Raw genomic sequence first — 24,721 nt, 5'->3', positions numbered from 1 at the left:
TGGTAGATGGATCATAGCGCATTTAGGAAGGCAACAAAGATGTGTGTTATGAGGGCTTAGAGCCCCAATGCGGTTTCCTCGGGGTTCTGAAACGTTAGGAAAATAAAGCTTGTGCACTATCACAGATGGTTCTAAGTGTCTGTAGAGGCGGGGGATTTGGGGACAGGTTAACTTGCCCAGTGAGATCACACTGTACAGCCAACCGTGAAAGTAGCTACATGCCATAAGAGATCAAACCAGAAGAGCACTTTGAAAATATTTATATTTGGAAGACGTTTGGGTAGTCAAAAGCTTCAAGACGTTTTTCAATCTGTCTCAGTCCTTCCTTAGAGATATTTGAAAAATGACTGTGGGTCAAAAGACCCACCATACCATCAGGACCCCTACCATAGAACCTATCTGCATTCCTAATCATGCTAATATCAGTTTTTCTGTCTCACTTCACAAGAAGCAGGATGACAACAAAAAAGAAATCTTGCATTTCCTGGATAACGTAAGAGTGATTAGAGAATTGAACATCTATTAACGCTCCCAGTTTTCCTTTTTTTTTTTACTGATAGTTGCACACCAATGCAACAGAAATCCATGTATGTCTCTGTCTTCATTTATTTTTAATTGTGAATGCAAACAGAAACTAGGATTGTTCCAACTGATTTTCAATACGGCCAACAATGACTAAAGATGGGCAGGTTAACAGGCAGCGGAGTTTTCTAATGATTCTTTAAAGAGCAACAGATGTTCAAGTGCATAAGTAATAACTTAGATATGGCTTGAGATGGCATTAAAATCCATCCAGTACCCAAGTGTAAATGTGTAAACATTTGAGTTACAACTTATTTTTTCATAAAACCATAAATAAGAATAAATACAAATAAAATGAGCAAAATATGGATACATAAACAAACATTTTTATTAGAAGTAAAATTTATCTGATTGATCATCAAATCACGGTTATGGCAAGCCAGGCAGGTTATGGCCATCATCACTTAAGTTACTGAGTAAAAGGGTGGCAGCATAAATAGAAAACTTGTTTAGCTAAGATAAAGTGTAGAGTGCCTGATGCAGTATTAAAAATGGAGAAAGGCATAAGGTGACTAAGGAGAAAGCTAGTAGAGGATGAAAAACCTTTACGCACAATTTTAGACTGAACTCAATTAGGGCAGACTATCTATAGCTTCTAGATTGACTTGTCAACCACTAGTGATTGGGAAAAGCAGTCATTGGAGTATCTCTTCTCAATGCCGGAAACATTCAAACTTTTGCATTAAACTACTAGAAGGGCCAGTAATCATCAGTTTATGAAAGCATGCACCACCTCACTTAGTCTAAGACTTCATTGGCAGTGACTGACTAGTCACTTTGATCACACTGAGGGTTGTGCAGTGGAGCCAACAACAGAAGTAAAGCTGATTAGGAGCCTTAGATGTCCCTAAGATCACTGCCTATTCACAGTGTTAAATATGGACGGTAAACAACCTAAAGTTCTCAAGTTATAATTTAACTATTCAAAATATTAACCCAGCACAATCTTGCTTTTTAAAATGTCATCTCTCAGGGACAAGTTCCTTGCAATTATGTCATGTGTATGAAAAGACTACATCTGTTGATTCAGCGGAGGCTACCCATGGCCCAAGAAGCATACAAGTAATTAGAAAAGATCTTATGGTGATTTTTAAAGGAGCACGTAAGAGATGCCATTTTATCTGGTCTTCAGCTCAAGAGGCAAGGTCAATACAGTAAAATAAGGACAAGTAACAAAGAAGAAGACAGGACTCTTGGGACTGCTTCTGACTCTTGATTTAAGAAAAGGCACAAGGCAAGTAGGTTTGTTATCCTGCTACCATCATTTCTGGAGCCCCATGCTACGCAAGATAAGATAGGGAAATAATACTGAGGGTGTTCATGTAGAAAATGAGGAATTTAACATGGCAGCAGACGATGATAGCATTTCATTTTTTTTATTTCTGTGCTTTGTAGACAAACGATTACACACAGATGGGATACCCAGTCATTCAGAGCAAAACTAAGAACATTTAAGCAGACAAGGATGTGGTGCTAGATAACAAAGGCCTGGTTCTTTCCAAATCAAGGACTGTGGCTTTCTTATTCATGTTGCCTTCAGCATCAAAGACATGATCACAAGGTCTGGGTCAGTGATGGTCCCTCAAAGTTGTCAAATATTTGGGCTAGAAACATTAAAACCTAGAAAGTGTAACCTAGTATGCCTACGTTTAAAGGTTTTTCAAGCTGTTAACCAAATTCCTGACACTGTGTTGGAAAAGAAGGTTCTTTTAGTCTCATGTATCTTGTCTCTTGGTAAATTTTTACAAGTCATTTGAAAAGTAACTTCAAGGCATGAATGCAAGAGCACAGAAGTAGTGTAAACAGGAAGAAGCTTCAGGTGGAATTAACCACCTCAATTTTTATAGCTATCTGGCTTTATTGCCAGACAGGAATTTCAATGGTTCCATGAAGTTTCACTGAGGAGTCAGTTACCAAAATGGTGAACTTAAGAAAGATCTTGGCACTTCTGGCAACATCACTGTAGTCATGATTCAAAAACTTATAACTGCTGAAATCTTTATGAAGGATTTTAATTGACAATGGCCAAGCATTGATGTTAACTGAAACTGCTAGTTTGCAGGATGATTAAGTGTGGAAAAAACAAAAAGGTTTAATTAAGTTGAAAAATCTTTGATTGGGAAAAGTGGGCACAAAGAGGAACAGTGATTAATGGTCTATCTGAAAAATCATTACCACTTTCCTTTGCCTAATTGAGGGAAATGTAAGGTTTCATAATTTTTTAAAGCATGTGTTCAATGCACAAAAGCGGATATCCCTGACCTGAAATCCTTAATTTTGAATCTTTCCAAGAGAGGTAGCTTTGTGCCAGGCTTAATAAGCTATTATGTCCAACAAACAGACAACTTGACCTTCGGGTCATAGTGCCCGATTCCAAACTTCAGGCTGTCCAGAATTGAACCAATAGCTAGAAAGCTCCATTCAAAGTATATATTACTGCTGCCAAAGAGAAATCTCAATTTAGGGTAATACTGATGGTTCTGTGGCTCCCTAAAAGCTGAACAACTTGAGAACACTGCCATTTCGTACTTACTGGCAATGTAAGGGTGAGATGGGAGACTTATTAGATATATTGCCTAGGTAAATCGACATCTTTTGGGCAAAGGTACAAACCTTGAGCCACAACAACTGGACTATGCTACATGATCAATGACCTGTAAGTCACTTGGGTTTCAACTAAACTGAACAAATCAGTCTGGATGACATCTTACAGTCTGACATCCTCCTGGCTGCCACACAAGAGACTATATTCTGATTTGGAAGATGCACAAACAAGCATTTGCAATGCAACAGGTCTTGCAATTACTCGCGTTGGAGCTATTCGTGTTGTGGAGTGACAAACGTAAAGCAGTTACCAAGGAAAACAAAGGATTTTTGAAAGACGAGCCCATGAATACGTGGGTGTGGTTAAAAACCCAGATACATACCAACATGTCAGAAAAGCAGCTGCTATGCTCAACCTAAAAATCTTAATGGGGGTGGGAGGGTGAAAATTATGCAGAACAGATTGTGGTGCAAGGTAGCAAAGGCACAGTTCTTTCAAGACCAACAACTTTGGCTTTCTTACTGGTCACATCATTTTACAAACTATCACCTAAAGCATGTTCACATTTAAAGGAAAAATTAAGTAATTAAACTAGTACAGTAGTTCATTTTTGTAGAGTTTACAGTTTCTCCGTTTTCAACCCAATAGAGAAAAAAATACTGATGAAGTGGGACATGACTGAATTTTTTTCCAAATATGTTCATTATGTAAGCAAGGAGATTGAGAACCTTTTAATATTACTTGGTAGGATAGATATGAGATCCCTGTCACTGTTAGCAGTTCTGAATTGCTGTTATTAACCCTTTTTGTGACGGGGACATAATGGTTACATCCGCCAACACAGTGCTCCTGTGCTGAGGACGTAACCATTACATCCTGGCACATGAGCTCAGAGGGAGTGCTCCCTCTGTGGGCTGGGATGAAAGGGGAAGCCCAGGGGGGGCAGAAACCCCTAGACACCAGAGATATCTTTTTGTTTATGTTTACTTTTGTTTTTTTCATATATGGGGAGAGACCCCTTAGGCAAGGGTTGCTCCCCTGGGGGGCAAATTGTATTTAGACCATTTCTGGCCCTCTTGGGGGCAGATCGGCCTATTTTTGTTAGGACAATCTGTCCCCATGGGGGGCAGAAACCACTAGACACCAGGGATCTTTATTTTTTTGTATCAATTTCACACAAGGGTAGCGACCACTTAAGCTAGGGTAGATCCCCTGGGGGGTGGGGGGTTTTGGAATTTATTTTAGGCCATTTTTGCCACCTTTGGGAGCAGATCTGCCTATTTTTATTAGGTGTCTAGTGTTAAAAAATGCACAGTTTTGCTAGGTTTCCCAAGGTGCTGGCTGAGCTAGAGGCCAAAATCCACAGCTAGGCACTTTGCAAAACAACAGCTCTGCTTTCTTTGGGAAAGTCCACCTTGTGTTTTGGGGCATTTCCTTACAAAGTGAGGTACCATTTTTATCAGGAGACTTGGGGGAACGCATGTGGAAAGACATTTGTGGCTCCTCTCAGATGCCAGAACTTTGTCACTGAAATGTGAGGGGAAAGTGTTTTTTGCCCAAAGTGAGATTTGCAAAGGATTCTGGGTAGCAGAACCTGGTGAGAGCCCCATAAGTCACCTCATCTTGGATTACGCTAGGTGTCTAGTTTTCAAAAATGTGCAGGTTTGGTAGGTTTCCTTAGGTGCCGGCTGAGCTAGAGGCCAAAATCTACAGCTAGGCACTTTGCAAGAAACATGTCAGATTTCAAAGTAAAAATGTTGTGTCCATGTTGCGTTTTCTGTCGCGAGCATTAGGCCTACCCAAGCAACAAGTGTTATTGCCCCTTTTCTTACTCTACATTTTTTCCTTCCAAATGTAAGACAGTGTGTAAAAAAGACGTCTTTTTGAGAAATGCCCTGTAATTCACATGCTAGTATGGGCACCCGGAATTCAGAGATGTGCAAATAGCCACTGCTTCTCAACATCTTATCTTGTGCCAGTATGGAAATACAAAGGTTTTCTTGATACCCTGTAGGAAAGTACCATCTTGCCTGGCATGTTACCCCCATATGTCACTGTATATATGTTGTTTTAGTCTATGTGTCACTGGGACCCTGACAGGCATGGCCCCAGTCCTCATAAGTCTGTGCCCTGCATGTGTTCCCTGTGTGATGCCTAACTGTCTCACTGAGGCTTTGCTAACCAGAACCTCAGTGGTTATGCTCTCTCTGCTTTCCAAATTTGTCCCTAACAGGCTAGTGACTACATTTACCAATTCGCATTGGCATACTGATACACCCATATAATTCCCTAGTTTATGGTACTGAGGTACCCAGGGTATTGGAGTTCCAGGAGATCCCTATGGGCTGCAGCATTTCTTTTGCCACCCATAGGGAGCTCTGACAATTCTTACACAGGCCTGCCACTGCAGCCTGAGTGAAATAACGTTCACAGCCATTTACCACTGTACTTAAGTAACTTATAAGTCACCTATATGTCTAACCTTCACCTAGTGAAAGTTGGGTGCAAAGTTACCCCCACATCGTTCAGGGAAAATTCCCCCGCACTTTGTGAGTGCGGGGACACCATTACAGGCGTGCACTACACATAGGTCACTACCTATGTGTAGCGTCACAATGGTAACTCCGAACATGGCCATGTAACATGTCTAAGATCATGGAATTGTAACCCCCATTCTGGTATTGGGGGGACAATTCCATGATCCCCCAGGTCTCTAGCACAGTACTCGGGTACTGCCAAACTGCCTTTCCGGGGTCTCCACTGCAGCTGCTGCCAACCCCTCAGACAGGTTTCTGCCTTCCTGGGGTCCAGGCAGCCCTGGCCAATGAAGGAAGAACAAAGGATTTCCTCAGAGAGAGGGTGTTACACCCTCTCCCTTTGGAAATAGGTGTGAAGGCGGGGGAGGAGTAGCCTCCCCCAGCCTCTGGAAATGCTTTGATGGGCACAGATGGTGCCCATTTCTGCATAAGCCAGTCTACACCGGTTCAGGGATCCCCCAGCCCTGCTCTGGCGCGAAACTGGACAAAGGAAAGGGGAGTGACCATTCCCTGACCTGCGCCTCCCAGGGGAGGTGCCCAGAGTTCCTCCAGTGTGTCCCAGACCTCTGCCATCTTGGAAACAGAGGTGTTGGGGGCACACTGGACTGCTCTGAGTGGCCAGTGCCAGCAGGTGACGTCAGAGGCTTCTTCTGATAGGCTCTTACCTCTCTTGGTAGCCAATCCTCCTAACCTAGTAGCCAAACCTCCTTTTCTGGCTATTTAGGGTCTCTGCTTTTGGGAATTATTCAGATAACGAATGCAAGAGCTCACCAGAGTTCCTCTGCATCTCCCTCTTCACCTTCTACCAAAGGATCGACCGCTGACTGCTCAGGACGCCTGCAAAACCGCAACAAAGTAGCAAGACGACTACTAGCAACATTGTAGCGCCTCAACCTGCCGGCTTTCTCAACTGTTTCCAGGTGGTGCGTGCTCTCGGGGTAGCCTGCCTTCACCCTGCACCAGAAGCTCTGAAGAAATCTCCTGTGGGTCGACCGAATCTTCCCCCCGGCTAACGCAGGCACCAAAAGACTGCAACACTGGTCCTCTGGGTCCCCTCTCATCCTGACGAGCGAGGTCCTTGGAACTCAGCAACTCTGTCCAAGTGACTCCCACAGTCCAGTGACTCTTCAGTCTACGTTTGGTGGAGGTAAGTCCTTGCCTCCCCACGCTACACTGCATTGCTGGGTACCGCGTGATTTGCAGCTGCTCTGGCTCCTGTGCACTCTTCCAGGATTTCCATCGTGCACAGCCAAGCCTGGGTCCCGGCACTCCTTCCTGCAGTGCACAACCTTCTGAGTTGTCCTCCGGCATCATGGGACTCCCTTTTGTGACTGCGCGTGGACTCCGGTTCACTTTTCTTCTAAGTGCCTGTTCAGGTACTTCTGCGGGTGCTGCGTACTTCTGCGGGTGCTGCATGCTTCTGTGAGGGCTCCCTGACTTGCTGGGCGTCCCCTCTGTCTCCTCCTCCAAGTGGCGACATCCTGGTCCCTCCTGGGCCACAGCAGCACCCAAAAACCTCTACCGCAACCCTTACAGCTAGCAAGGCTTGTTTGTGGTCTTTCTGCGTGGGAACACCTCTGCAAGCTTCATCGTGACTTGGGACATCAGTCTTCCAAAGGAGAAGTCCCTAGTCCTCTTCTTTCTTGCAGACAAGCTTCATCCAACAGGTGGCAGCTTCCTTGCACCCTCAGCTGGCATTTCCTGGGCTCCTGCCCACTCTCGACACTGTCGCGTCTATTGGACTTGGTCCCCTTGCCTTACAGGTACGCAGGCCTGGAAATCCACTGTTGTTGCATTGCTGGTATTTGTTTTTCCTGCAGAATCCCCCTATCACGACTTCTGTGCTCTATGGAGGTAGTAGGTGCACTTTACACCTACCTTTCAGGGTCTTGGGGTGGGCTATTTTTCTAACCCTCACTGCTTTCTTACAGTCCCAGCGACCCTCTACAAGCTCATATAGGTTTGGGGTCCATTTGTGGTTCGCATTCCACTTTTGGAGTATTTGGTTTGTGTTGCCCCTTTACCTATGTGCTCCTATTGCAATCTATTGTAATTCTACACTGTTTGCATTACTTTTCTTGCTATTACTTACCTAATCTTGGTTTGTGTACATATATCTTGTGTATATAACTTATCCTCATACTGCGGGTACTCACTGAGATACTTTTGGCATATTGTCATCAAAATAAAGTACCTTTATTTTTAGTAACTCTGTGTATTGTGTTTTCTTATGATATTGTGCATATGATACAAGTGGTATAGTAGGAGTTTTACATGTCTCCTAGTTCAGCCTAAGCTGCTTTTCCATAGCTAACTTCTATCAGACTAAGCTGCTAGAACCACCTCTTCTACACTAATAAGGGATAACTGGACCTGGCACAAGGTGTAAGTACCTCTGGTACCCACTACAAGCCAGGCCAGCCTCCTACATACCCATTTCTCACTTTTTATATTTCACCAAATTAATTGCTGTATGCCCGGTATTCAATGAAAACCCGTTGCAAGGTGCAGCTCCTTTATTGGCTCTGGGTACCTAGAGTTCTTGATGAACCTACAAGCCCTATATATCCCCGCAACCAGAAGAGTCTAGCAGATTTAACAGTATATTGCTTTTGAAAATATGACATTGCAGGAAAAAGTTAGAGTAAAACATGTAGAAAAATGGCTGCTTTTTGTTTCACCTCAATTTCAATATTTTTTTTATTTCAGCTGTTATTTTCTGTAGGAAACCCTTGTAGGATCTACACAAATCACCCCTTGCTGAATTCAGAAGTTTGTCTACTTTCCGAAAATGTTTAGCTTTCTGGGATCCAGCATTAGTTTCACACCCATTTGTCACTAACTGGAAGGAGACTCAAAGCACAAAATAATAGTAAAAATAGGGTATGTCCCAGTAAAATGCCAAAATTGTGTTGAATAATGCTGTTTTCTGATTTAAGTCTGCCTGTTCCTGTAAGCTGAGAAGATGGAGATTTTTGCACTGCAAACCCTTCGATGATGCCATTTTAAGGGAAAAAAAACACACACAACCCTTTGTTCCCATTTTGTTTTGTTTGTTAAACGAAATTTTTGCTGTATTTTGGCAAATTTCTTGGTCTCCCTCAGGGGAGCCCTTAAACTCTGGGTACCACTAGAATCCCTAGGATGTTGGGAAATAAAATAAAAAAAGGGACGTAAATTTGGTGTGGATAGCTTATGTGGACAAAAAGTTAGGAGTGCCGAAGCGCGAACTGCCCCAAATAGCCCAAAAAAGGCTCGGCACATGAGGGGGAAGGCCTGGCAGCGAAGGGGTTAAGTTAGAACCAGGGCTCATTTGTTATTCTCTTCCTTTTGTGTCCTTTTCCCACGAAAGCTCATTTTCATTCAAGTTATTTTAACTCAAAAAAATCTGCCTTTGAATGGACAAGTGTACGGTTCAGTGAACAGCTGAAATTCGCCAATTGGAACAAATAATGGAAAACAACAAAACAGTGTTTAATAAACTTACTTTGATTGAGCAAGTACACCTATGACCTCTGCATATAAATCGGCAATAATATGCACATTCCCAGTGTTTGTTCCTGAATACCTAAATAAAAAAAATAAAAAATAAAAAAGGATTGTCATATTCACACCATATTATAAACGTAATACTTTTTTGCTGACAGTGTCCTAGAATATGCCTTCTCATTTCTTTCTAATTTAAAGCTTTGGTCCACAGGAGGAAAATAGCTAGTATTTCGCTAGTGCCATCAATAATTCAAAATTTCCAGTAAAATGGGTAAGCCATCAGAAAGGTTACAAATTGAAATTCTTAAAATGAACCAGCCACTCAAAATTAACATTTCATTCTATCAGGTATAGCTTTTCTATGCAAATCCGTCTGAAGCACAATGCACATGAATTGCCCAGCCCAAACTATTACAGCTCATGCCCTCTAAATGGAACACAAGTAACTTGTTTCAAGCTTTATGTGAACAGTGAATTATGTTTGATGAACCCTGGGTGAGACGAACAATCCAAACAGTGCTGGTAAAATATCTTTTTACGGTTTGTAAAGGTTGAAAACACCAAGGTCAACGAAAATTATAAACCTAATATAAGAAGGTACCTCGTTTTTGCATAAACACAAACCTCCCAATGTGAGTCCCAAGCAGTGGTTAATTTGTGCTTGTAGCTTCCGGCACTTGTTTCTGAGGGACGGCCCTTAGTTTTGTGCCTCAAGCATTTACTGTGAGCAAAAGACACATACGGGAAAGACGGAGGAAGAGAAAAATGGAAAAGCGTCAGGAAGGGGAAAAGCAGGAAGCTGCAAGAGTGAGCCGAAGGGGCAGGGAGGCGCTATAAATGGATTAATGACGCCCGAAATGACTTTAGGATTACGCTGCCTCAGTATTCCGTGTTCGCACTTTTAATTGCAGCAGCCGCAAGTTTAAGAGGAGAGCTTTGAGTACCGGCACGTTTTCATTTACAAATTAAGCACTGGTCCCAAGTGCATTAATAATTGTAGTACAAGATAAGGATTGCATTAGGATTCACACTTTAGTGTTTTTCCAGATTCTCTGGCATATCCAAGGGTCTACAGTCAAACAACTCTTACATATGGCCCAAGAATGGCAACATTCCCAAAAAATGTGTCTGCTGTTATATCTTGCTGTAAGCCATCCAATTCTTTCCATTTATTTTAGCTGGAGTATTTTACTATGTGTATTAAGGCGCTTTTCATCAAATACGGCAAAGACTGGATAGTCTGTTATTAAGGGGTATCATTGTATTTTACTGCGTTCTGAGTGTCTAACACTCCTCACCTTTTTGAATAAGGTTTACACTACTCTTGTTATTCAAAGTCAAATGCTATGGAAAGTACTTGGTTGCGCAATATGTAAACAGCCCAGCCCAAACTATTACAGCTCATGCCCTCTACGCAATATGTATACAATAGTTATTCAGCCCAATATTCAGGGGTAACAGACAATGTCAAAAATATAGCCCAGAAAAACCTGGAGCTAATTGAACCAGGTCTTCAACACATCTTTCACTATCCTTTCCCTAATGTGGATTTTTTTTTATTTATGTAAAACTTCAGAATGTACTTCCCAATATTAAAAGCACAGTCGTGCTTTGGCATAAAAAAAAACTTCCCTAGACTGACATTGTGAGAAAACAGGGCTGATTGCAGAGGCCCCATAACTTTTTGCCCCCATTTTCCTCTTTTTGCTGGTGTTTTCCTGACTTTGATGGTGCCCTGGGTACTGCTAACCAGTCCCAGGGCCTGTGCTCTGTGTAAAATGGATATGCAAATTAGGCTAATTATAATTGGCTAAGTTAACCTACCTATAAGTCCCTAGTATATGGTAGGGCATGTAGGTTTAGGGACCACAGCATAGGTGGTGCACACCTAGGTGCATTGCTGAGGTGCCCAGTGTCATTTTAAAAGCAAGCCTGCCTTGCTGGCTGCTTTTAAATTAAAGTTATATGCAAATTCGAATTTGGAATTAAAGGTACTTCCAAAGTCTTAAACTACCTTATTTTTACATATAAGTCACCCCTAAGGTGTGCCCTATGTGCCCCTAGGGCTGGGTGCCATGTAACTATAAGCAGGGACTTTATAAAAATAGATTTATAAACCCTGGTGAGGTAAAAACAGCCAAATTCGTTTTTCCCTCATTGAAGTAAATGGCCTTCATAGGCTAGAATGTGCAGACTTTATTTTAAATTTTAAAGTCTCCTTAAATGTTACATACCAATAATTTGGTATCAAATTGATTGTTATAATAAATCCCACAACTTCCAGTTGTGGGATTTAATATAACTAGTTCAGGTAAAAAGTTTAGACTTTACCTAAAAAGTTGCCAATTTCAGCTCTGCATTGTTTTTGCTGCTGTGCTCTGATTGGCCAGCCTGCAGCAGCTTCTGCCAGGCTACCTTGATGAGGTGTGAAGTGGCCTGACTTCACACAAAGGAATGTGCTTGGGGGAGAGAATCTCCCCTCAGCAGATGGTGAGGCAGGAAGGGGGAGGGCTGCCAAACTGGTCTTCAAAGGCAGAGAAGGACATTTGCAGCACCCAGCAATACCCCCACATCCTGCAACCCCAGACAGTTAGGTGCCCCCTTGATTAGATTAGGAGAGGGCAGGAGAGGGGTGTGTTTATGATTTTTAGCCACACCAGTGGGTGGGCTCAGCCAGATGTAACCTCCAAAAATCAGATTCATCCATGTTGGATTTTTAGAGACTGTTGCCTTCTGGGATGGATTTTTGCCACACTTCCCAGGAAGTGGTCATCACAGGGGGACGACCCTGTCCCTGATTGGAGAACCAGGGCCCCCCTGCTTTTCACCCAGGAGCAAAGATAAAACTGGCAGACCTGCACCCACACCTCAGATCCCCTCCAGAATTCAACAAGAAAGGAACTAAAGAAGAAGAAGGACTGCCCTGCTGGACCCCTGGCCTGCACCTGGACCCTGCACTCAGAAAGACTGCACCAGCTGCACACTTGGGCTTCACCACAAGAAGGACTTTGCCTGGCTTCAACTGGTTCAAGGAGGGACTCCCTGTTTGCTACAGGTGAAAAATTGCTAACCAGAGTCCCCTGCACCAACTCCTGAAGAAAGCGACCAGCTGACCACTGTCCAGTGGCCAAAAAGGAGTTTGCGCCAGGTGCATTCTGGGAGTTGAAGTCCGCACCCCCCAAGGACCATCACAGAACTTCTGGACCCTTGGGGTGAGCTGTGGACCCCAAAAGAACCTTAAAAGAACATCTGGGTGAAGCCCCAGAAGTTTGGAAAAGATTTGAGAATTTTTGGAAAAAAGCTCCAGAGAGGGACCGGCCCGCCACGGAAATTCTAGCCGGCTTGCCTCAACCGCGACCCGGCCTGACTTCGTGGTTCGTCCCGGTAAAGAAAAACATCCAAAAAAGAGACTAAGTCCGAACGTAAAAAGTTGACCGGGACCTCCCAGCCATCGTATCCGAGAAGGGCTCCATGGACGTCGGATCAAGATCCAGGTTTACCCCGGTCGAAGGATTTTCATCTCGAAAAAACGACTAAGTCCGAAGGTAAAAATCACCACCGAGGAAACAGACTTCGCGTATCCGGACAAGGGCTCCAGGAGGTCGGATTCAACTGGCAGGTTCGTCCCGGGGAAGAAAAACATCAAAAAAGAGACTAAGTCAGAAGGTAACTTTTTAACCGAGGCCTCCCGCGACTTGTAGCCGAGCAGGGCTCCATCGCGGTCGGCCTGAAAGTTTGACTTTGCCCCGGTCCTGGTGCAACCAGATGACCCGATTGGCGCTTTTTTGTTTCTAAGCGCTAGAAAATAATAATACTTTAAAAATTCATATCTCCGGTTCCCCTGAACCGATTTTAATCGTTTTTGTGTCATTTTAAAGATAAAAATATAAGCTATTTTTATAAATTGGTTTTGGATTTTTAAACTGTTTCCTGTGTTTTATTTAATTACTGTTTTGTGATATTTGAATGCTTTACACTTTGTCTCCTAAGTTAAGCCTTGACGCTCGATGCCAAGCTACCAAGGGTAGAGCTGGGATTAATTTACTGAGACCTAACTGTACCTATGTGGAGGTTAGTGGCTTGTTGCTAGGTGTAGGTACCTACCTGCCCTACCAATAACCCATTTTCCAACAGACATCTTTTTGTTTGCATTAACACAACATATAATTAAGTAAAATATAAATGTTCTTTAACTACGGTTTTCCAAAACTAGAATTTCTAATAGCCTTACTTCTTTGTATCATTTCCCGCTGTCAGGTTAGGAAGCCCTTGTACACTTCAGTAACAGGAGCGCGGGAAATGCAATTGATATGTGCAGCTCAAACACTACATTAAGTTAGTCCAAACTTCAGATCAGTTAGTAGATGTGCTCTGAACTCCACCAACCCTACGGCCATCATACCTCAGATTTAATAGTACACTGAGGAAAATAAAATATAGGCGCTTTGAAGGGAAAATATGCATGTGAATCTATGACCAAAAGCTGTAACTTACTTTCTTACTTATTGCCAGTTCCTAAATCACAGTTTTTAACAACCATAAACCTGCACTTTATTTTTATACATGTGGTCTGGACCTTCAATGTGTTTTGTGATAGGCAGCTTCTTAAAAAGTGCTCTTCACAAGAAAAAAAGACGCAGATTTTAATTTGTCTATTTTTACTCTTTCTGATATGTCATGAACTGCTTTTTTTGTCTGCACTTTGATTGTTTTGGAAGTTAATAATCCTTATCCGATCAAACTTAACTTCTTCTATTCCAGACCATTGTATCTTTCATACTAAAATGAACCAAATATTGTATTATACACTATAAAATGTATTTTGAACATTCTGGAAAACATTACCTGTAACCCAAAGGGACTGCCCTGGGCTGTTCAGAAGACTGGTCTATACAAATTTGCTTATGGTCAAATTTGTATTTGAAAGGATAGATGAAAACGATCAGGGTAAAGAGGGTTTGGTTGTATTTTATTTATTTACACAGGATACATGGATGATTTCCCTACCCTATGCAGAGGTAGGAAACAAAATACAAATGGCTACAGGCATCTTGCAAACCAAACATTTAAAGATCTTGTTTATTTTAACCATTCAACCGACATTTTACATTTTTGGACATGTTGTTCATTTGCAATAAAAACCCCTGGCCACATCTTTAATTTAAAAACTAAGAGATGAGACCCATATCTTAAACTACAGTACCTACCATCAATGGGCATTAAAAAATAATTAAACTGTACCTCAACTTATGTGGACTACAGAAACTAAAGAACACTAAAGGCAATATTATAAGTTGTTAGAATACCAAAGAACTTGGTTTACTACAGCTATACTTGAAATGCTGAACTCTACAGTGGGCAAAAGTCCTAGCTTGAACTTGTAAACTCTAAAAGAGATACAATAAAAGAGAATTATTTCTTCCAAAATACTCTAATCAAAGCAGTAAAATTAAAAATGAATTATGAAATGAGTCACCATGCTTGTTTGTGTAAACACGTAATAGTCCTGCAGGTTTTGACATGGGAGCAGGGGTTCAGAGGGGGGAACCTTCGGTTGCAGCACCTCTGTCAAGAAATTAGTCTTAAGGGCCACTGAGGGTAAGCTGAAGGGTCCAACATCTCAGCTGCCCTCCTCACCACCACTACATAAGAGGCTCCTTCTGCAATAGCCATAGAAGGGGGAGAAAGCATACCAGTATCTGGAGATGTGCCCAGATCACTGGCTTCACCCAAGATCTCATTCCAGTCTATTTGATCCTCATATGGCTAGTATTCTAGAAGGTCCAGCAAGCCCTCCCATTTTTGCCCAGCAGATTAGGAGGCTCAGGATCCGGTCAACAAGGTAAAGCTGCTGGAGTCAAAGTCTGAGTCAAGTGACGCTCATCTGGCTCTGTGCCAGAGTCAGGGATGACAATGAGGATGGCGCTGCCAGTGGGTCACATCCAACCTTAAAGGCACTCCATCAGGATTGGACTGCCCAACAATGAGATGCATGGCTTCATAAAATTCTTTCAATTAGGCAGGGGTCACTCCAGCTCCCAGAAACTCTGGGAGGCAGGAGTCAGCCCAGGCTGAAGAAAGAAGCCTAGAATTAAGACGCTCCCATGTCGCGTCAGCCGACGGGTGAAGAGAAGTCGAAGAGCGATTTGACTTCTTACTCTTTTTGTGCTTCAACTTACCCAATCGTTACTAGTACTTTGAGTGGGACGACTACAACTTCAGACTTCGCGACCGGTCCTGGGACCTTCCTCTCAACTGAGACCTCAACCTGCACAGTCAATCACGTACCGGGCCATCAGCTTTATGGATTGTTCCCTCAACGCCTTTGGATGCATGGCCCAGTATTCGGAGCACGACTTCAAGTCATGGTCGAAACACCACAAGCAAGTTTCAGACACCACAAGCAGACGAGGTGCGTATCTGTCACAGATATCGCCCAATGACAGGATCCGCAGGGCTTAAAACCCGTCTTCTGTGACAACATCCTCGACACACCAGGAGTAATCTCAAAAAATTTGACTAAGAGTTGAAAAAGCCCAGTCAGAAAACGAATGAGGGTTAGATCGCTCTAGGATCAAAGAGGTAGCTCTCTCTCTGATCAGTGCTGTCTGGCACCAAAAGAAAAGAACTTACATTGGCACACCTGGGTGGCGCCTATATAGGAACCACAACATAATTTCTAGCGCAGACGAAGCCAATGATGGATGCTGAGCCAATCAACATCACCTACTAGTGCGCAGGGGTACTGCTCATGAAAAATCTTCGATTCAGTTGGACACCTGGGGATAAAATATAAGAAATATGCAGCTAGAAGTCCATCAGATTGTCATCACAACAGGGTCCAAATACTTGTACCAGGGAAGCTGGTGTTAGAGTTGGCATTTACTCTGGGGCCAGTGTGGAGGTTTAGACTGGCTTAAGTATGGACCTGGCAGCAAGGCCAGAGGGGAAGTTGACATAGGGTGTAGGCCTGCTAGTGGAACTCCAACAAGGGGCACTTATGGCTCTGCAGTGTCCTAAGATGCACCTGGGGGAGTCAGCAGCCACTATTTACTGGGAAATTGACAACAGCTTATGAAATTTGAGGTGTGCCAGGACCACAGGGGAGACAAAATGGGTCCAAAAACACTTTTAGAGGTGGGATGGGGAGGAGTCCCACTTGGGTATCTTGAAATTATCACACTTTTTTTATTTGACACTGATTTGCCTTTGTGTGAATGAGGACAAACCTATCACAGGACTTCAGACTGACAGAACCCCAGGGATGATAGGCAAATGTGTGGACATGTGAGAGTTTGTATTCTGCAGCTGAGGCATCACTCAACTGTATTTTCCTTGGCACTCAGTCTGGAAAAATGTAGGAGTCCTCAGAAAAATGGACGAAGTTGGAAGCTGAGACTCTGGATCCACATTGAAGCGTGTGGAAAGAAAATAACAGACTTCAGGGCACAGGGGTAGCACTTATTTGCATTTCTGCTCTATCATTTCCAGGGCAATATGAAGTCACAAGGGTGCCATGAAGAGCCATAAGGTACCATATACCAGCACATGGGAACACTGCTGAGAACATATCTATAACCAGTGTGGTACCTGAAAGCATTCAGTAGAAATCTGTAGTTAGAAATATCCATGAGAGATAGTTGTGCAATCATCTTTTCATATTAAGGGAATAAGGAGTTCCTTCATATTAATGTCTTCAAGATTATCAGCTAATTCAGATGGAAATCTGATGTGAACTTTTCAGCTGACAACTGGTTTGATATTGTGTTTTCTTCTTAAGGAGTTTGAAGCAAACACTATTTGTTGCCTTAAATTGGACTGTGGCTATTTACTGAATAAAGGTTAGCAAGGCGGAAAGTCCTCAAATCCATGGTGTTGGTATTAAAGTTCTAATCAGAAGTCAACTCCTGTGTCTGCACAGGGTTCTAGACAGGCTTACAGCATCCTAGGAATTTCTGTGTGGATCGCATAACATGGCTCTGGTTTCTGAAACAAGAGGCCAACTGCCTGGAAGTGTACACAACATCAGTTTCTTTGAGAGATGCTGGTATACCTAGTATGTGGGCTCAATGGCCCTCTTTTCACTGTCTATTCAGCTGTTCTTGTGTCTTCTTGTATCGATCTGATTCCTATAGCAAATACTATTAGAGAGATGCATGGAGTCATAATTACTAGGGGCAACTTAAGACTGGTAGAAGAGACTTTTTGTGCCTGAAAGGTGTAGCCATGGATGTTAGTTTGGAAGTACAATCTGCTGATGGGTACAGTTTTCCTTCAGCCATCACTAACATTCATCCTACAAAGATTACATCTTGTGTTGAGGTTAGGGTTGACTTATGCATATCCCCAAAGGTTCTGAACCTACTACAGAATAGTTCTTGTTTTTAAAGCAGAAGCATCAATCAGTGGGATACTGAAAACGCCAGAGGTTTTTCTTGTCACAGAGGAGCAGCTCAGGGAGCCATGTGTTTGGTAAATACCCTTCAGCCAATTTTAGGCCAAAATGGATCACTGAATTGCTAATGTCCGATCTAATTCTCATACTAATCTATGTTTTGGTTGGGCTGGGGAAGTAAAATAAAAACATTCTGATTGTCTGGAGACAAATAATCCTTTTGGGGAAAAATTAGATGTGGAAATAATTTTCACAGATCTTAAATGTGAAAGATTTGCCTATTACCAAGCGATTTCTGGTATGGTGCATTATTGGTAATAAAACACGTCCCCGATTTGGAACTCGCGCCTTCTACATGCACTGACAATGTTTTATATCATCTCACTTAAAGCATGCAAAATAATATTTAGAAGAACAGTTCTGACATCGCACATTAAATCTGTTGTGAGAGTGCAGTGCATGGTAGAGTGACGAGTCATAGTTAATGTAGTGTGGCCACAGAGTTGAATACACTATGTATAAAGGTGCACAAGTTACAAATAAAAGGTGTTGCATACATTATACGTTTAAGGTATAGGTGTTAATTTAGAAATGTATTTTTTTCTTTACTTTGTCTGTACTTTAACTTTTGTTTGTAGCTAAAGAATAAACAGTTACATTAATTTAAAATTGGTGTGTAAATTATGAATTTAAGGTACAACTAACAAGACTTTTTAAAGTTTGCGTATTATAAGTTTGGCCTGTACAGAAAGAATAAATAAAGTTTTCCTAACTAAAACAAAGGTTTATCCTTTGTTTTTTTTGTTGTTTTTTTTTCATTGAACCGCAATGGGTTTCTATTTTTACTATTAATAAAATATTTTGATGATATAATGCTTACAGTCAGCATGGAGTGTTGAGTGGAGTGTAGTACAGTGGAGGAGAGTTTTAAAGTTTATTGTTGTAGTGTATAGTGTATTGAAGTGGAGTAGAGTGGAATGTGATACAATGGAGTGGTGTTGAGTAGAATAGCATATTGTGCAGGGTGGTACAGTGGAGTGAGGTACATAAGTGGTTTACTATACAATGTCTTAGTGGGGAGCGTGAATGGGTACAGAGTGGAGCGTTGTGGAGTGAGGTACAGTGTAGTAGTGTACAGTGTAGTGGAAAACAGTGGAATACCAGAGTGTAGTGGCGAACAGTAGAGTGAAATACAGTAGAGTGGATTGTTGTAGAGGGGAGCAGGGTAGAGTGTAGTGTGGTAGAATGGAGTGATGCATTGTGTAACAGCATACAGTGGATTGCTAGAATGGAGCAGAGTAGCTTACAGAGGAACAGCATAGAGTGCACACTAAAATGGCATACATAAAAAGTGTAGAGTCTAAGTATAGAGTGTAGTTTTGCAAATTGGAATGGCATACAGTGTAGTGGCATAGAGTAGAGTGTGGTAATTGAAACAGATGTAGTGCAAACATGTTAACAGATGTAGATGTAATGTGGCAGGAAAATATATTTGTTGTGAATGTTAATTTCTGGTAGTATGAGTGAATAGTGTAAGCAGTGTCAAAGTTATTATTTCCAAAAAACTGAATGGCATATTGCACGTGGTATGCAACGCTACATGTTCATGATACGGCGGTATGTGATTGGCTAATGGCTATATTTATCAAACGTAAAAGGCACCATGTTTTCAGCATATTGTCTGTGTTTTGCTGCATTCTGGGTTAAGTTCTCCGATCTAGTTGAGCAGTAGGTTTTCTTGTTCCCTACCTGTTACTAGTTTATTAAAGTTTTCTGTATATGTTTCTAGAAGTTTAGGAAGAACTGCACATCTTAAAGTATATTTTTGGTAGCACAGTAATTTTCAGGTATTACCGTGGTATTCTGTAGAATTTAGTCAAGATTTAAATGTGGAAATAATGTAAAATACACTAACTGCAGTACTCTAAATAGGTATGGGGAAAAAAGGAAGCCTAATAGTTACCTACACCCAAGGGCAAAACGCAGAACACAGGCCTAGTGTACCTAAAAACAACATGGCTACCTTTCACCTTTGTAAAGGCAGTCATTAGCCAATCAAATAACTTGCCATCCTGGCTTACTGTGGTACTTACGCAAAATACCACAGATATAGATACATATATATATACACACACATACATATACACACATAATATATATACATATACACACACACACACACATATACACACATACACACACACACACACACATATACACACATACACACACACATATATACATACACACACACATATACATACACACACACATATACATACACACACACACATACATACACACACACATATACATACACACACACACATATACACACACATATACACACACATATACACACACACATATATACACACACATATACACACACATATACACACACACATATATACATACACACACACACACATACATACACACACATATACACACACATATATATACACACACACACATATATATACACACACACATATATATACACACACACACATATATATACACACACACACAAAATTAATTTTTTGGGGCTTGCTTTTAACTTTGGCACGGTTTGAAGAATCTTCAATAAAATTTACAAACAAAAAAAATAAAAAAGGCATGTCTTCCACCTCAGCTCTTTCTTGGAAAGTTTCAGGGTGATGTGTCTCAAAACATGTTTTTACCATGCAATTTCCCATAGGAAAATTAAACAACTACAGCCAAAAAAGATGAACAAAATTAAACCCAATTTGGCTTAAAGCTGGACCGTGACCAAAAATTGTGCTTTTAGTCATCTGTTGCAAATTAGTTCAGTAGCTTTAGAAAAATTAAGGTATAAATATGTATGTATATTAGAGGCACGGAGAATTTGCAGATCCGAAAGATAAATATATAACACCTGATTGTTAGGTCAAAACATCAAAAGTTGCAGCGGGGATCTTGTCCCTTAGGGCCACTCATTATGGGGCAGGCATGCTGCCCCTAGCCCCCCCTTGAGTCCTGGAATGCGCCGAGCACTCCATTCCCCCCGAGGCCCAAAAGGGGATAGTCTCAAGGGAACCCTATACTCCTGGACACTGTCTTATTCTCTGCCTGGGAGTACAAGTCTAATTCCATGCTCACCACTCTTCCTGGCATGCAACACATCCTACATAGGGTGCAAGAATAAAAGCTGCTTCCTCTAGACCGGAAACAAAGTAAAAGAGCCAGCTCCCTAGGCACCCAGGATGGGCTGCCATCAGGGAGCCAACTCGACTGTGGGGGCCCCTGAGGCTTCCCCCACAGCCTCCTCAAAGAAAAAGAGAAAAGCTCTGGGTGTCCCAGCCGGAGTCACTCATTGATTAGTCACTGCTCCTATAAAGAAGTGCCTAATAATGCAATTTGTGGGTTAATTTAGGTATATTTTGAAGCATGATAGTTACACAATTTAGGCAGGGGCACAACCAGCACATATTTTATTTTAAGTGTTATGAGGGTGCAGTACACAGTACAGCAGCCCCTTTAGAAATACTTAAAAACATTCATCCTATGTTTCTTGGGGTCTGTAGAATATAATCCCAGGACAATTTGATGATTTGTAGTCATCTGCAGAGCTGAAGCTTTTGCTTTTTTGCTTGTGAATACAGGTGGTTGTTCATATGGCTGCATTATGTGGCTTGAGGTGTGTAAAAGAAAAACTGCAACCTATGAAGTTATGCTTGGGTACAAAATATGTATTTAAATGTTTGACAGATGTTGCAATTACCCTTGACAAAACCAATAGGCCTTCCTTGTATATACTGTTAGGGACCTGCTTAAAAAATCCTACAAATTAACTAATTTAAAAAAATGTTAAAGATATAGTTATAGTTAGGTGATAAAGTTGGTTGCAACATAACTTTTTAAAATAAAAATAAAAAACACTGATATTCACCAGTTATACTTAACTTGAGTAACTATAAACCGGGTCCCTCGCCATGCACTGCTTCTACTCTCACATATTGCATCACTCATGACAGGTTCAATGACCAGCCTTGATAAAAAATAAATAAATAAAACAGATGATATTTGAATTTACATAATTTATGACCCCACTGCATAACAGGGCACAATTGGAAATGTTACATTGCAACTGATATTGTCACCTAACTAATGTCACTTTAACCTGTGGTTCTTTTCAGTGAGTTTTTGAGTTTGGTTTTTAATACCTTACTATAAGTGTCACTTTAACCTATGTTTTCTTTCAGGAATAAATAAATGAAATGCAAAAGAGGTCCAAAAATGGGCTTGCAATCCAATGCATTCTACAGAGACCTTTGTATGTCATGTATCGAGTGAGCTACACAAGGTTGTATTTGGAGGACACAATACCTGGCCACTTTGGAAAAAAAAATAACCTAAACTTTTATAACTTAATTGGCTTATATTCACTTTTGGTGTCATATGTACCATAATTCTACTCCAAGTACTAAGGAAGCCCAAAGAATAAGCAAGACTGCATATGTAAAGTTTCAGAATTACTACACAAACTAAAAGATTGATGGTCACGTGTTTATGTAAACCAATAAATAAATAGATAAAAAAGAAATCACATTAAATCTGACTGCCATCAGGTAGTATCCCAAAGAGAGGAATTCCTCGGATAATGGCTCCCTAATAATTTTCTACCCGATTGCCCAATCACCGCAACACTTTCCAGACATATAGCATTTTCTACATTAAAGATGATTTAAACTGTGGTGAACCCTTAGGAGGTCAAAGATAAAAGGGGGGCCCAAAATGTGTTTTCCACCAATGCATTTCCCATAAACTATTCTATTTGCCATAGTGCAAAAACGGCGGAGTGGATTTAAATAAAATTTGGCAGGAGCATACATTATGGTGCAGACAGTATGCTTTTGGGGTACTGTAGTTAAGTAGAGTACACACTTTTTAAGTTATAAGGCATTTAAACTTAGTGCTTTCTGACACTACAGCACTTCCACAGAATTTCACAAAGGTTTGTGAAACTACTGCGGTACATGGCCGTAAATATATACAAATATATAAAATAATGATTACATTTCCCATTACCACTTAAGTGGTAATAGATAGGGACCTACAACTTGCATATATAAGGCCCTAACACTGAACACAGCCAAAGTGTAGTAAAAACAATATGGCTGACTTATTTAATTTCAAATATATGCTGGCTTTTCATGGCATGGACCACAGTATACTGCAAAGTTGTCCAGGTATACCATGGCCCAAAATAAAACTAAGGCCTAGCTGTATTATTGGATTGCAGTACCCTTGCGTCACTCATGGCAACCCATAGGCAATACAATAATCAAGTCAGATTAAAAGAGGAACACAAGGCCACCATTTATGGCCCTGTGTGGATTGGTAGATCTGGAGAAACGCAAGGCAGCGCAATTCGTTGTTGTGTTACTCTGCACACCATAATCTTCACTGCTGCTAATATTCACATACATCCATATGCCACACCACTGCAGCCACTCCACTTTGCGCTATTCCACTATACTCCACTCTATGCTACTACTCTGAACTCCAGTCTACGACACTACTCCACTAAACGCCATTCCAGTTTAGATCCATTCTACTGTACGTCACTCCACTGACCGCTATACAACTTCACTGTATGACACTCCACTGTACAACACTCCAGTGTACGCTATTCAATTAGATACAACTCCAATGAACACCACTCCACTGTTACTACTCTACCCCACTGTACTCCTCTAAAGTCTACACAATTATAATGCGCCACTTCTCTGTACGCTACTCCACTATTACACTCTAGATCACTCCACTGTACAACGCTTTGTTCTATGACACTCCAGCCTATTACACCATACACAACTCCACTCTACACCCTTACACTGTACACCACTCCATTTCATTCTACCATATTGGACTGGGCCCCATTCCAATGTACGCCACTCTACTGTATGTTATTACACTCTTCCCCATGCCATTGTACGCCGCTCCAGTCTACATTACTCCATTATACGATACTACACTATGCACTATTACACTCTACGTCACTCCAATGTACAACACTCCACTCTACGCCATTACACTGCACCCAACTTCACTCTATGCCATTACACTGTATGCAACTCCACTTACTCTTCAGTGTACGCCACACCATTGAATGCCACTCCACTATTCGAGCACTGCTGTTCCACTCTACTCAGTTACACTGTATGCCACTCCACCTTATGCCATTGCACTGTATTCTACTCCAGTCTAAGCCACTCCAGTGTATGCCACTCTACCTCACTCCATTCTACACTATTGCATTGGATGCCACTCTACTGTATACTACTACTCTATCCCATTCCAGTGTATGCCACTCCACACCACTGTACACTACTTCACTATACACTATTCCAGTCTACACCACTCCACTGTATGTCACTCCACTATACGCTACTCCAATCTATGCTAGTCCATTGGACGCCACGCCACTCCACTCTTTGCAACTCCACTATGTGCTATTTCACTTTACGCCACTTTTACGTACTCAATGTTGCGCTATTCCACTGTACGCCAACCCATTCTATGCTATTACACTGTACGCAACCTAAATCTTTGCCCCTACACTATACGGTATTCCACTATACCACACTCCTTTTACCCACTCCACTGAATGCTATTACACTCTACCCTATGCCACAATACACCACACCAGTCTAAACCACTCCACTATACGCTACTACACTATACTCTCCCCCACTCTATATAAACTCCACTCTACTCTATCACAGTACACTCCACAGTACAATTTTGCACTCAACTATGGCCATACTCATTTTACAATACACTACAACAGCTTCCAACATTGTACGACACAGCACTCCAGTTTACTGTATGAGATGCCACCCAAATTTCTAACAGTTTACTCAACTCTACGCTATGCCGCCCCACTCAACGCTAATCCATTGTACCTAATCCAGTCTATGCCCCTCCACTGCACACCATTTTATTCTACACTATTCCACTTTATGACACTTCACTCTTCTACCCGCCACTGTACAGTATTCCACTGCATGTTACTCCATTTTACGGTAATCCACTCAACACCACTACAGTGCAAGCCATCCACTCCAGTGTATGACACTCTCATCCACTTTATATAACTCCACTCTATACAAGTCTACCACACTTCATGGCACTCTACGACTT

At 41.6% G+C, this 24,721-nt stretch overlaps 1 protein-coding gene across 12 annotated transcripts in view; it reads right to left on the bottom strand.

The window, feature by feature from the left end:
* The window catches only part of FRYL (FRY like transcription coactivator), a 1,894,812-nt gene that overhangs the window by 1,455,353 nt on the left and 414,738 nt on the right, over nucleotides 1–24,721 (bottom strand). For all 12 annotated transcript variants that reach the window (XM_069201557.1, XM_069201569.1, XM_069201550.1 and 9 more), the window contains one exon: nucleotides 9,152–9,232. In XM_069201557.1, the coding sequence (XP_069057658.1) occupies nucleotides 9,152–9,232 (81 nt within the window). The remainder of the gene's footprint in view (nucleotides 1–9,151; nucleotides 9,233–24,721) is intronic.

Source organism: Pleurodeles waltl, chromosome 1_2, assembly GCF_031143425.1.
Source record: "Pleurodeles waltl isolate 20211129_DDA chromosome 1_2, aPleWal1.hap1.20221129, whole genome shotgun sequence".
Classification (NCBI taxonomy): domain Eukaryota; kingdom Metazoa; phylum Chordata; class Amphibia; order Caudata; family Salamandridae; genus Pleurodeles; species Pleurodeles waltl.
This window is presented reverse-complemented; position numbering and strand designations above follow the sequence as displayed.